The sequence below is a fragment of the Ammodytes marinus genome (assembly GCF_949987685.1).
Source record: "Ammodytes marinus genome assembly, chromosome: 14".
Lineage (NCBI taxonomy): Eukaryota > Metazoa > Chordata > Actinopteri > Uranoscopiformes > Ammodytidae > Ammodytes > Ammodytes marinus.
The window spans coordinates 17,491,214-17,504,123 of NC_137218.1; the positions used below are offsets into that span (position 1 = coordinate 17,491,214).

General features: G+C 40.9%; 2 protein-coding genes across 2 annotated transcripts; both read right to left on the reverse strand.

Annotated features, from left to right (window-relative positions):
• Nucleotides 1-723: 723 nt before the first annotated feature.
• Nucleotides 724-8,347, reverse strand: chrdl2 (chordin-like 2). Its single transcript, XM_080041614.1, has 11 exons — nt 8,198-8,347; nt 7,649-7,761; nt 7,377-7,470; nt 7,109-7,254; nt 5,013-5,106; nt 4,585-4,646; nt 3,879-4,047; nt 3,590-3,778; nt 3,309-3,482; nt 1,801-1,893; nt 724-1,687 (listed from the first exon to the last, which is right to left on the reverse strand). The coding sequence occupies exons 1-11, from the start codon at nt 8,262-8,264 to the stop codon at nt 1,554-1,556; spliced, it is 1,335 nt and encodes a 444-aa protein (XP_079897740.1). The 5' UTR covers nt 8,265-8,347; the 3' UTR covers nt 724-1,553.
• A 466-nt stretch (nt 8,348-8,813) lies between these two features.
• On the reverse strand, nt 8,814-12,226 carry spag7 (sperm associated antigen 7). Its single transcript, XM_080040698.1, has 7 exons — nt 12,132-12,226; nt 11,472-11,539; nt 11,283-11,371; nt 11,088-11,172; nt 10,909-10,998; nt 10,083-10,239; nt 8,814-9,975 (listed from the first exon to the last, which is right to left on the reverse strand). The coding sequence occupies exons 1-7, from the start codon at nt 12,214-12,216 to the stop codon at nt 9,860-9,862; spliced, it is 690 nt and encodes a 229-aa protein (XP_079896824.1). The 5' UTR covers nt 12,217-12,226; the 3' UTR covers nt 8,814-9,859.
• Nucleotides 12,227-12,910: the final 684 nt, after the last annotated feature.

A 12,910-nucleotide genomic window follows, 5' to 3' on the forward strand; every position in this document is an offset into this window, starting at 1 on the left:
AGCAATATAATTCTCAAGCGCCCCCTCGGTCTTCCTAATGTGCAGTTGTATGCTGACTGAGTCATGGGAACCACAGTGATAATTTGACACCTGTTGATCAAACAGGCCTGAGGACAGACTGCACACAGTGCCGCTGAGCAAAAAGACCGCTTTCACAGATCATGCTTACATCTAGGGAGTCCATTATTTCTATGACATTATCTATAGGGTTGGATTTGTTTGAACCAAGTATTGGGGGTATTCTGGGGAATACAAAGTAAAAAGTACAACGATTACACAGGTATCAAACAATTGGTTCCATGAGGTACTGTATGGCATTTAATAAGAGATTTTTGTGAAAAAATGCTGTTAGCAAAATATAATATTTGTGTATGTGTGTGTGTGTTTGAAAGACACTGTTTGGGTGAGTAAGGGGAGTTTGAAGCTCTGCTTTTGGTTTCCATGCCTTTGATAACATTTCATCTCAAGCAGGAAAACAGTTTATCCAAACTTCCTGAGTCCTCTTTAATGGAAGCCTGCAGGCAGCAAGGGTTTTAGGACGTCTCTGCTATGGCCGGCATGCAGACAATAAACGAAACAACCATTTTCAAAACAACTGTGAGCTCTGAGCCAAATCTTTCTGCCGGTCTTGCCATGTATGGCCCCATGCTAATAATTCCATTTTAGGATAGAAAGATGCAAGTTGTAGCTTAAAAGAAAAGAACAAAGACAAAGTTATTTCTGATGTAAAACAGTGTAAAAATCCTTTATGGGTTCAAATTGTGTGCAGAAGTACAGAGTGCATTCAGCTACATCAACGAACTATGACCATTGAAGAATACAACTATTTCTAGTATGTGGAGCCCTTAAAATGTCATTAGGATATGACAACAAACCATATCCTGTGGCTGCTTAACAGCTACAGTGGGTCTATATATTGACATTCATACAAAAACATTCAGAACATCAAATGTATATACACAGGAAACAATATGCTTTAATTAAGGTGACACAACCTCTATTTATATTTACAATAAATATGTTGATTATTACACATCCTTAAAAAAGACACTTAACATTATGAACATAATCTAAACAAATACACATGATTTTTATAGGATTTGTCTGAGTAATACTGATCCCAAAATGTCCTCAATCACACAATAGATGGATACTGAGGCTGTCCCCAACTCTGAGCCCTTTAGGCCTACTCGTCATTCACATTTGCCTATTGTTAATATTTGTTTAAGCGCTGGCACCTAAACCCACTTAAGTGTTTGAATCGTGACTGGAGGCAGAACCTTCTGCAGGTCTATGACCCCAACAGACAAACACTAATGTCCCCTGTGTTCTTGACCTAATAATAATTTACATAATAAAGTAATTGATTATTAAAACACAACGGAAAACAATGTATCAGCCAACTATCATAATTATAACATGACTCCACCTGTTTAACAGTAATGACACAGGACATCCAAGTACAACATGTATATGAATAAGGTATGCTCTGTATTTTTACCATGTGGTTATTGGGAATATAGATACATAGAGAGTCAATGGAAGAAGATCTACTAGGGTGAGCAGAGGTCTTCAATCTGCTTGGGATTTAGGAAAGTCATCATCTCTCGAATGCCTTCTTCACAAATTGTGGTCTGAGAGGCTTTACCCAGATTCTCTCCCTCATCTTTGAATTTTCTCCAAGTCCCTGAAAAGAAAAACAGTGAAAACTTGAATGAATAAAAATATGTCACATAAAAACAAAAGTATCACATTAAAAGAATTCAGGAGCATTTAACAAATTAGCAAAATGTATCAAACCTTCGTCGAGTGTTGTAAGTAATGTGTAATTCTCTGGATGATCCATAATATCTTTTCTTTGGACGTCACCAATCTCCATTAATTGTAAAACACCTATGAATAGAGAAATCAGATGAGAGTCAAACATTGGTGCAGCAATGCTGATATATTTGTCTTAAACTGATAGTTTGTCATTTTGGAAAATACGCCATTTTGCTTGGTTGCAAAAGTCATTAAAGAGGACCTATGATGCTTTTTGACTTTTATGACCTATAAACGTTGTTATGATGATTCATAGTCATGCTTAACCATACTAAATTATCAAATAATGACTTACATGCATTTCGACGTATTCCCTGCTGACCGTCTGGGGTGTCTGTGCAGAGCACTAAACACTATTCTAGCCAGTTGAGAAGTCACGTCTTCAAAGCGGTCTACCCTTTCATAATTCGTGACGTCGCATAAAAATTCGTGACGTGACCACGCGGATGTTTCCATGTATGGTAATGCTGTCACTTCCCTGTTCGCGTCTGCCTCGCGCCATTATAGGTCCATGCTCGCGCTTCCCGCCACTGAAAGTGTTCCGGAAGGAAGGTAACCAATCACAACGGAGTGGGGTTTGCAAGAGGGGGGGGGGAGGGTAGCGGAGATGGCCGATGCACAGGCGGAGGGAGCGGAGATTGCCGAAGCACACATACTCAAGTGTTGACAGGATGTGCTGGATCGCCAAAATAAGAGAAAGAGCTTCCCGAAAATCTACATAGTTTTTTGTGATGTGATTCGTGTCAGGTTGCTCTATAGCAGTGTAAAACAAGAAATTAAGACCAGAAAAGTAGTATAATAGGTCCTCTTTAAGACAAGTTTGCTTGTTGGTGGAACATGTGTTATGTTACATAACATGTGTTATGTTTCACCTGACAGAAATGTATGCCGTTTCCAGATCTACTATTCCTTTCCTTTACATTTTGCTTTGCTAACTATGAACCTGCTTTCTGGTCACATGCGTTAGACCCAGTCTGTACAAGTATTTAAAAAATAAATAAATAAACACACACTCACAAGCAAAAGTGACCAAATGAAACCTGTGTGTGTTCACTTAAATCTGTAGACCGCAGAAGCAAAAATTCCAGCTTTAATTGAGAAAACTGACACCACTCTCATATCTTTATGGTAATGCAGCTACAGCCAGCAGCTAATTAGCTTAGCTTAGCACAAAGACTGGAAACAGGGGGACACAAGTTAGCCTGGCCAAGTCTAAAGCTAACTAAATCCTTGGACCAACACCTCTACAGCTCATATGAACATGTGATATCTTATTTTTTGTAGGAAAAGTTCTGACTGTATGAAGTGTTAGGCCTATGTGCTGGACAATGCTGTGGCTATCGGTTTCATACAACCTCTTTTCACTCTTTATGCTAAAGCTAATCTAATTGAACAGATATAAGGGTGGTAGCCTATTACTATCCTCAAAAGGTTTCATTTACTCATTTAGAATAGCCTACTTCCCACTAGTATTAACAGTAGCCTACCTTCTACAGTGTTCCATACTTGCACTTCAACCTCAGCCGTACTTTGCCTCTCAACAGCAATGATCCTCACTGTGTTGGTGGAGTCCACTTTCAAAGACGACTGTACTTTATACACCAAGAGGTTGTTTTTGAATCCAAGATAACACTGGGTCTGGTTTCTTTCAGCTTTGCTTTCTAGGGAGGAAAAACAGAGATAAGTTGTGTGGTAGATGTTTAAAGCCAATCACATTATGTCAGTACAAACATTTTTACTATGTGATGATCCCATGTTTGACTAGTACCGGGACATGTCTTGCAGCACTTCCCCGCTGATTTAATAGGATGCTGGCATGGGTACTGGCTGGGGCACGTGATACGCTTGCAGTCCTGAAGGCCATCAGTACAAGTGCACACGATGCATTCAAGGACCTTCCCCAAAACTGGGTGCCACGTGTCACCGTGAGAGTACGTCTTGCCGCTGTACAAACATGCTGAGAGACATGGAACACGCGGAAACGATCGTTAGCGTTATTAGGAACATCGATAATATAGAAAAACCTCTACAATATCTTTCTGTTTTGTCAGTCTCACCTCTTTGGTGTTTTCTCTGCAACAGGATCTTGACAGTGGTCTCTGAAGCCCCTCTGAGGTTCAGTTTACTGAGGCTCAGACCTCTAGCAGAAGCACGAGCCCGGGGTGAAGTGGCACGGTCAGACCGCGCCCTGCTCTGTTCTCCAGAACACTGGTCCACCGAATGCCTCTTTTGTGAACACAGGTATAATAAAACACAAGTTATCTTTCAACTATGCAGCCATTGGCTTCACTTGGCTTTTCCCCTGAGTGATTTAAAAAGACAGTTTTCAGTCTTACTATCAGGCCAGAAGGTCCATGTTTCAAAATGGAGAATGGGTAAGGAGAAGCAGTGGTGAAGTGGGTAGGGAGATTGCCTATGGAGTGCTGGGTCGGAGGTTCAATCCCCGCCTATACCGCCACATGTCGAAGTGTCCCTGGGCAAGACACTGAACCCCAAATTGCTTTCGATGGTTCAGAGAGCGCCTTGCATGGCAAGCTACTGCCATCGTGTATAAATGGGTGAATGTGGTAAGAAATGTAAAGCGCTTTGGGGCTGAGAAAATCGGCTAAAAACCACTATATAAGTCAAGTCCATTTACCATTTTATTTACCCCTTAGACAGGGAGGTCAAAGGTCAGCCACAAACTCGAAAGCCTGATCCTCCCTTTTATCTAACGTCAATCAAACATGTGTTGATTTGTACGAGAAATCAGTGAGGACCTACAACGCCTCTGTTCAGCTGCTGGTTTCCATCCTCAGTTGATGAGGACCCACTTGTGCTATGATCTAAAGACAAAGGAGGGAAAAAAACGAAGAGTAAGGACAACGTTATTAACATGATAAATAAATAAATATATATATATATATATATATATATATATATATATATATATATATATATATATATATATATATATACATATGTTATAAAAAAAACATAACATTATTGGATTTGTAAAAGCATATGATTTTGTGATTCAGAATAATTGTTCGCTTACTTGTACTGTATATTTGTGATACATTTAAAAAATAGTCGCAAACATTCTTATTATTATGCAATATGCCTGGGCCTAATTTAAAATCCATGAACAAAATATTTGCAGGTTGGAAACTGAACAGAGAAATGTTCTCAGCTTGGAGGAGTTGCACTACCTTTACACACCAAACAGCAGGTATCTGGGACTGAGACTGGAGAGGAACAGGTGATTGGTTGGCATGTTTTTAGAGCGCAGAAGATGTTTCCATTCTAAGAAAATGAAAAGGGAGGAAATATGTATTATTTTCTTATTGCCCAGGTATGCACTCCGTAGGGCAAGCCCTTCAAAGTACTCCAAAGTATCTGCAGGCCTCTCTGGACATGTATTTATATGGAATCACATGTACAGTACTGTATATCACTCGGAATAACAAAGACAAGGCCAAAAAAGCGGATAGTCAGCGTCTTCTATAGTGTTTTTGAAAAATGCCAACCAACATCTAATGAGATATTAAATTTATTTGAATTCTTCCCCCAAAATGATCATTTTCAATGTCACACATACTGTACACATGCCAGTGGTGGCTGAGCTGCTATGCAATTAAGGGTTCAGCGTCTTGTTAAGGCCAGGACACACCAGTCCGACATGTTCCGACTACGCAAAAAATGGAGTCGGCCGTTTCAGGAAGCTCCAGCTTCCCGTCGCTGCTAAAGAACACACCGAGACGACTGTTTATTTTCCGTACGCTCGCGGGACGTAATGTCTCCACAACAGCAGGCGGCGCTAATCTGTATTGTGGCCCGAAAAAATACGAAAGCCGGAAATGATTGGACATCTCTCTAGTGCATAAACATAGATAGAAATACGTATTTATATTTATGGACCATAAGAGCACAATTTTTAGCAGAGAGTGTCGAGCATGGTGTCGAGCAGTCAACAAGGGTTGATGCATGTGAGTACTCTCAAAACGAAACGAACAAACACATTAAAACGATGGCTAGCTGTTGTTAGCTGTTTGTGCTACCCGCCTCACTTCCGGGCTTCACTGATTCGCTAGCCCTCCACCAATCAAATTGCTCCAAATGAAAGACGGTCGGCCGCCGATTGAACATGTTCAATCGGCGGCCGACAGGCTCAAAACAAGCCCGACGACCTCTACGTCGGCCGACGTCACGGCACACACCAAACAGATTCGTCTTTTTTTTTGACGACGGCGATTATCGGGCTGGTGTGTCCTGGCCTTTAAGGACACTCAACTAGCAACTCTACAAATGATTGGCAACCTGCTCTAGTACCCGAGAAACAGGACATCTCAAGGCATGTCTTGAAAACTATGGTAACTCATAATCCCGATATCCTCTGTGATATGAAGGAAAGTAATGAATAAAGCTGTCAGCATGTTGTACAGAAATCAAGGCCCTTCACAGAAACTGCCAAAAGAATTAACAATTAATATTGATTAATGGATGCCTGGAAGAAATGTATTAGGATAAACATGATTTTGTACAGTAATAAAATGTATACAAGGCATAATTTTGTTAAGTGTATTGGTATGTGCTGTCTCCTTGGAAACATGGAAACATCTGTAAACAAACACAAGTCCGGGGTTGTTTGTCGATTTTGGCTTGACTCGCGGTTTCCTCTCCGAAATGTGCCTTGTTTTTTTTCTCGATACGTTTTTTTCCCTCTAAATAACAACCCTCGTCCATTCTCTTGTGCCAAACATGACCAAGCCAACAGTCAAACGAGAGCAACATGCTTTCACCAGCATGTGGGTTAATTTCATCATTTCATTTTCAATGCACAAGCATACGATGAGTAAGTGGGACGGAAAACCCAACACACACACACACACACACACACACACACTCACACTCACACACACACACACACACACACACACACACACACACACACACACACACACACACACACACACACACACACACACACACACAATGCTGTATCATGGGGGAATGTTCAATGTTGTACCTGTTGCCTTTAGGTGGATCTAGTGCAGAGGCTCAAGCTATTTTTTAAATAATGTTTAAAATAATATTTTTGTGACCATAAAATAAGTGTTATATTGTGTTAATGCATCACTCAAGTTTTTAATTTAAAGTTTACTATATACATCTAGTAATTCAAATCAGAAAAACATGAGCTTATGATTTTAGATTTCTTGCAAACTGCACGCATTTATAGGATTCCAGAATAATCATAACGCAGTGTGACTTCAAAACAAATAGGAGTCAATTAGATCAAACTTACAGAGCATGTGCACATGACACACTGATTGCTTTGCTTGGATGGGAAGAGGTTGTACTTAGTGAAGGTCTCCCCTGGCTGATAAATGCTTCCATTATACCTGCAGGACTTCACCGAAGCTCGCAGCCCGGCAGGGATCCTAGGCTCATCTGAGGATGGCACATCACACAGTACAGAGGTCACAAACGAGAATCTCATTTAAAAATAAATTAATAAAATAACAAAACTGATGAGAGGATTTAGAGGAGGGTCATCTACTGTAGGCCTATACCTGTGCATCTCGGGCAACACTGCTGAGGCTCAGTTACTGGGTTTTCACATGGCAGAGCAGGACACTTGATTGTGTTACATTTCACATGGCCTGTCTAAGAGAGAGCAATGTCAGAGTTTACAAGCATGCTACTTTTAACCCCTCTCCCCAAAAAAACGCAAAGTTAGCAACTAAAAAAATCCTGAGACAATGTCAGAGTAATATTCCTTAAGATGTTGATCATTTACAAATAAACATTTTTGATAATGATAAAACGTTTTTTTTAAAGGCACCTCTGTGCAGACACAGCGCATGCAGAACATGAATCCGAACGGCTCCAGATAGGGGTGCCAGCTGTCTCCTGGGCTGTATGTCTTGTCTTTAAAAGGGCACACCACCCCAGACCCTGGGAGTAAAAAAAATTAAGAGGATGAGCAGAGATAGGCCTATGGCGCAGATGAACCGAACAGCATACACAAGAACTTTTCCTCTATGCCTATTTAGGCTAAAACAATTGGTCTACAACATTTAAGTGAAAAAGACAGTCAGCTCTGCATACTAGAGAAAAACACGGGAAACGGCAAATGCCACTCTGATCCTTGTTCTTCACAGAAATCACATGCAAGTTACATATCCTTCTTTTAGGTAGCAGAGTGAGGGCATACACTTCTCCATCAAACATCAACGTTTTGTTCAGAGCAACAGAGGTTGTCAATCTGAAAATATCCGCTCAGTCCGGGAATACTCTCCTTTACAGTTTCTCTGCTTAACCTTATTTTGAGCCCTACAAAACGCCTGATCAGGACAAACGCAGACGCAGCATCAGCAGGGTCTGCTCTTACCTTTCCGGGCTTTTAACTCTGCATCTGCAAACCAAATTATAAAAAAGAACCAGAGCATGGACTTCATTTTTTTTCTACATGTGCGTGGCAGAGTCTCCAGCGCGCAATAAACGTGTGTTTCTGCTAGACAGAAACTACAGGACAGTGTGAAACAAGGATTAAAAAAAGAAAAAAGAAAAAAAGATTTAAGGTTTGTCTTGGTTGATATGGCGCCCTCTTCATGGCACAAATGGAAGCGCCCGTTTACAAAACATGCAGGGCATTGGAGTGAACGCATGGTCATGAAATAGATTAGCATGGAGGAAATGTTGAGGTCATTTAATAAAGTAAAAGTAGCAACACTTCACATTTCTAGTAGTTTAAAAAAGTGTTTGCACAAATTACTTTTTTTAGTATGCTCATAAGGGTTCAAGTGTTAAGGCTGGTTGATTTGGACAGTTTTTTAATTATATAGTGTACAAATAACTTTTAAGAGTCAGCTCCAAAACATAGTTTAGTAAAAGTTAAATATTACCCTCTGAAATGTGGTAATGTATTTGGTAGCTAAAAATTTAAGCATTCAAGTAAAAAAACACTTCTATCAAAGATCAGACTTGGCAGAAATGAGGGCAACATACAGAGTTATCCATTTATTAACACATAAAACAGTGCAACCATCTTAAAATAGACATCATGTATCCAAAAAAAGAACCTTACTTGGAGGAATGATGAAAAGAAAGAGATGCTATATATACTATTCCCACAATGAGTCTGGTAGTCTCGCTCGCTGCTACGATGTCTTTTGCAAGTCATCGCATAGCTTCATAATAAAACATTTAGTTTGACCTAACAGTTCAATTCACAGTCAGTGCAGATGTATCGAAACAATGAAACATCTCAGACAGGACCACAGATTTCCTAAAACCCACAATGAACAGCACATTTGTCCTATAAGGGGATTCCTCTTGCGATGGAGGAAATGGCATGCGTTCAACTTTACAATGTTCTTGAACAGGTTGAGACTAGGAAAAAATACAACTTAAGCCAAAATGCTCATCGATTGGCAGCCTTTCTGTTTCCCTTTTAAAAACTGCCTTGGATTATAGAACACTCAGTCAGTCAGTGGGGGACTTTTTATCCATGGTTTTAAACTTTTATCCAGCACTAGCCAAAGCTAAAAATCGTCAATATTTAAAAAAATAATAATACTAATTCATCAAAAATTTAAAATCGCTGCCTAAAACTGTCTTTAACTTTTTTTTATTATAAAGATATCGGGTGTTTTTTAAGTCGCTGATCAGCCATTGCACACATTTAAAAAATCCAAACAAGTTTCTCATCCTTATTGGGTGTGAGAAGCTTGATGACTTGACAGAATGTCACGGGCAAATGTTAACACATGAATAAAAATGATCCAAGTCCTGGATCAGACAGACACCTGAGCATCAACGGAAACAAACTTTCATGATTTCAACACAGTTCCAAAGTCAGACAGTTGCATACAGAACAAGATTCACCGTCTGTCTTTACGAGTTGTACGTTTAAAATGTCTGATGTACAGGATATTGCATTATAGGAAGAATTAAGACTGTGCACACAGACACAGCGATGCACTCTCTCTCTCTCACACACACACACACACACACACACAACAGTAGACGTAAGGCAAAAACCAGTGGAGACTCAAGAGCTGCTGGTGTGTGCCCCTGTGTCATCCTCCTGCTTCAGCCGTTTCTTGGCTCTCATTTCATTCATAGCTTCCTCTATGGAGCGAGTGTCCCTCTTGTTGGCCACCGGCACTATGAGACAGAAAATAGTAACGTGATGAGGTAATAAAGACTTGCAAGCAAAAACAACACAAGTGCTTCTGTGGGAGACAGGTCAGTGCAACAGCATGTGTACTCACCCATGCCATACGAGGTGTTGGCCTCTAGTGTGTGTGCTGCGTCCTTTGCAGACGAGGTGCCAATCAGGTGAACGTACTTGTCTCTGTAGTTGGAGTTGGGACACGCCTCTGGCTTCTTCGTCTTACTGGATTCTGTTTCCTCCAATGCAGCTTGTTCCTGTGGTGAAGAGGGGGGGGAAGACTGTGACGGAAGTTCACTCACAAACCCAACCGTTTTTAGAAATGTAGATATCACTGAGCTGCAATGTGGAGTTACTTGGTAATAAATTCAAAAAATACATTTTAATTAACCTGCTCTCCCTCAACAATTTACACATTTCAATATTCTTTACTGAGAATGTACCGGGAGTCAGGATTTGTTGCAGTACACTGATTGTGCACAATATAAACTACATGTGAAGAGCAACACAATAATGATTTTAGTTGCCAAAGAAGACCCTTTCCAGTCAAGGCAATCTAAGTGGAGGCAGTTTCCCAAACACACAACATGTCATTATGTGAATACCAATCTTAATGCTTCATTGATGTTACAAGAATTCCATGATGACATTTGTTTCTGTTGTGTAGAGTGCCTGCACGCGATCGGAGCTCTACTCATTGATATTCACTGACTTTGAGAAAAAGTGATTTTGACAACAAGCATTCTTAAAAATTGCTGACTCCACCTTTATTATGAAGGCATGCATTTAAAAATGTGTGCTGTCGGTGCTTGAAATCCATTTAGAAATTCTGCAAGGACCCACCTCGCAAGTCAGATTATTGTAAAGTCATGCACGCCTGAAAGCGATTTTAGAGAAATATTCAAATAAAAGGCATGCAGTCTTACTTTTAGTCTGCGCCGTTGCTGTGCCAGCTTGGGATCCCACTCCTCACCTTTGCGATAGGCTTCCAGCTCCTCATCTGACGGAGCAAACTCCTGTCAGAGGACATGTTGGAAATAGGTCAAACATTGTTCTCTCACCATTTCAACATCTGACACTGGCTTGCAAACAAAAGTATTCAGACCTTCTTAAAAAGCATGACATAACGGCTCTCTTCGTCCTCCCCGAAAGAAAAAGAAGTCAGGCCGGCCACTTCTGCAACATCATGCCTGCAATACGGGGAGAAATAAAATTAAGATGGCCGTGAGCATATATGACAAACACATGTAATGTTTCTTGCCTCAAAAGAGGCAATTATTATAAAGTAATGGCTACTTACAAGATGCTACGTTCAATCTTTCCCATAGGATTGTATTTTCGTTTCTGTTGCTCACTGTCTTGAATGAAATCGGACACTTCTTTCTCCATCTAAACAAGAGATGGAGGCAAACAGTGAGCATTATAAAACTAAGTTAATTCAATAAGGTGGGCACTGATTGTGTTTTCAATGTGTCTCTTGGAGACTCACCTTTTTCCGGAAAACAGCTTTCTTTTTTTTCTCATCTTCCTCCATTTTCTTGAGTCTTGCCGCTTGCTCTTAAAAGGACATAAGTTCAAGTTGTAAACACAGACTGTGCAGACATACAGCCAAAACATGGGCTTCCTGTATTTTAACATTGTTCAGTCACAAAACAGACTTCTTTTAAATCCCATAACCACATTTCCAGATCATTCAGAGCTAGGGTACAGTGACCCATGTTGTATTATGTGTTGCATCTGTCTGCAGACAAACATCCTATGATGTTTTATTGCTTGGCGTAGCCCTAGCCTACTCAAGTTAATTCAGCCGTCTCTATTTTCACAACTACTGAAAAGTGGGGAAATGATACAGTCATTTTGACTGTTTAAAGGCTTTGGAACTAGGAATCAATATCACAACTGCTTCGGAGTTCGGAGAGCTTCGTTTCCCACATCACTTGCACAGACTGGGTTTACGGGGCAGTTGTTTGCGGGACAAGCGGTGGTGCGTGCTCCGGTGAGGCGGTGCTAAACGCGGGCCAACAAGCTCAGCGGACCAATGGCAGCAACTGACTTTACTCTCTGCTCCGGTCTTTTACATTATCAGGTCAATCTCAACTGTTTGAGTCAAACGCAGAATGACGCATAAATAAGGCAATACAGTAAGTACCTCGAGCCTTTCGTCGGCTTTCCTTGTCGCCGACTGTTGGAGGCTTTTCCATTGAGTTTAAGATTGAGCCTAGGAGGTCCGCCATCTTGAAATGGAAAGGGAGACCCATGGACATATAAAGAAATGGACACCGTATTGAAACATGGCGCCCATTCATTCCTATGAAAGCTGCTCATAGGCGCAGAGAAGCAACAAGGAAGTATAATCCGGAAATTCCATACGGCCCAAAGCATGACGTAGCATCGACGTAGCTGCATTATGGACCTATCAAGAAAGAGGGCGGCAAGCGTAGCGGACTGGAGGCGGGAGTAGAATCATTCTCGTTCTGTAGCATCTAGCCTGGCGAAAACAAACTGAAAGCCGTTAAAAGCCGTTGGGCTAATAAAACGCTTGAGGTGGCGTTTTGAAATGAGAAAACTTCAGTTTTAATAGTATATGGTCTAAAGATAAGTATGAGCCTATGATTGATATCCAGAAAAATTTTGCAGAGACACAATCTTGTTCGCCGCTTGTACTGTGTGGACAGGGAAATCTGCCTACGGGCCGCATGAAAATAAGCTCCACCCCTCACCATGCAATACTAATTGGTTGGCCACATGTCCATGCTGGTTGCTCGGAGAAGGCACAGTCCTGGGGGCCTGGGGAGACCGACAAGACAAGACTGTTGTTGTTGTTGTCGGTGCCCGCTGCGCGTGCGCAGACGACCAGAGTTTTTCTTCTCTGTTAAAAAACTGGCGTGTAACATCTATATCGCCACCCTCTGTACTACACCTGTATTA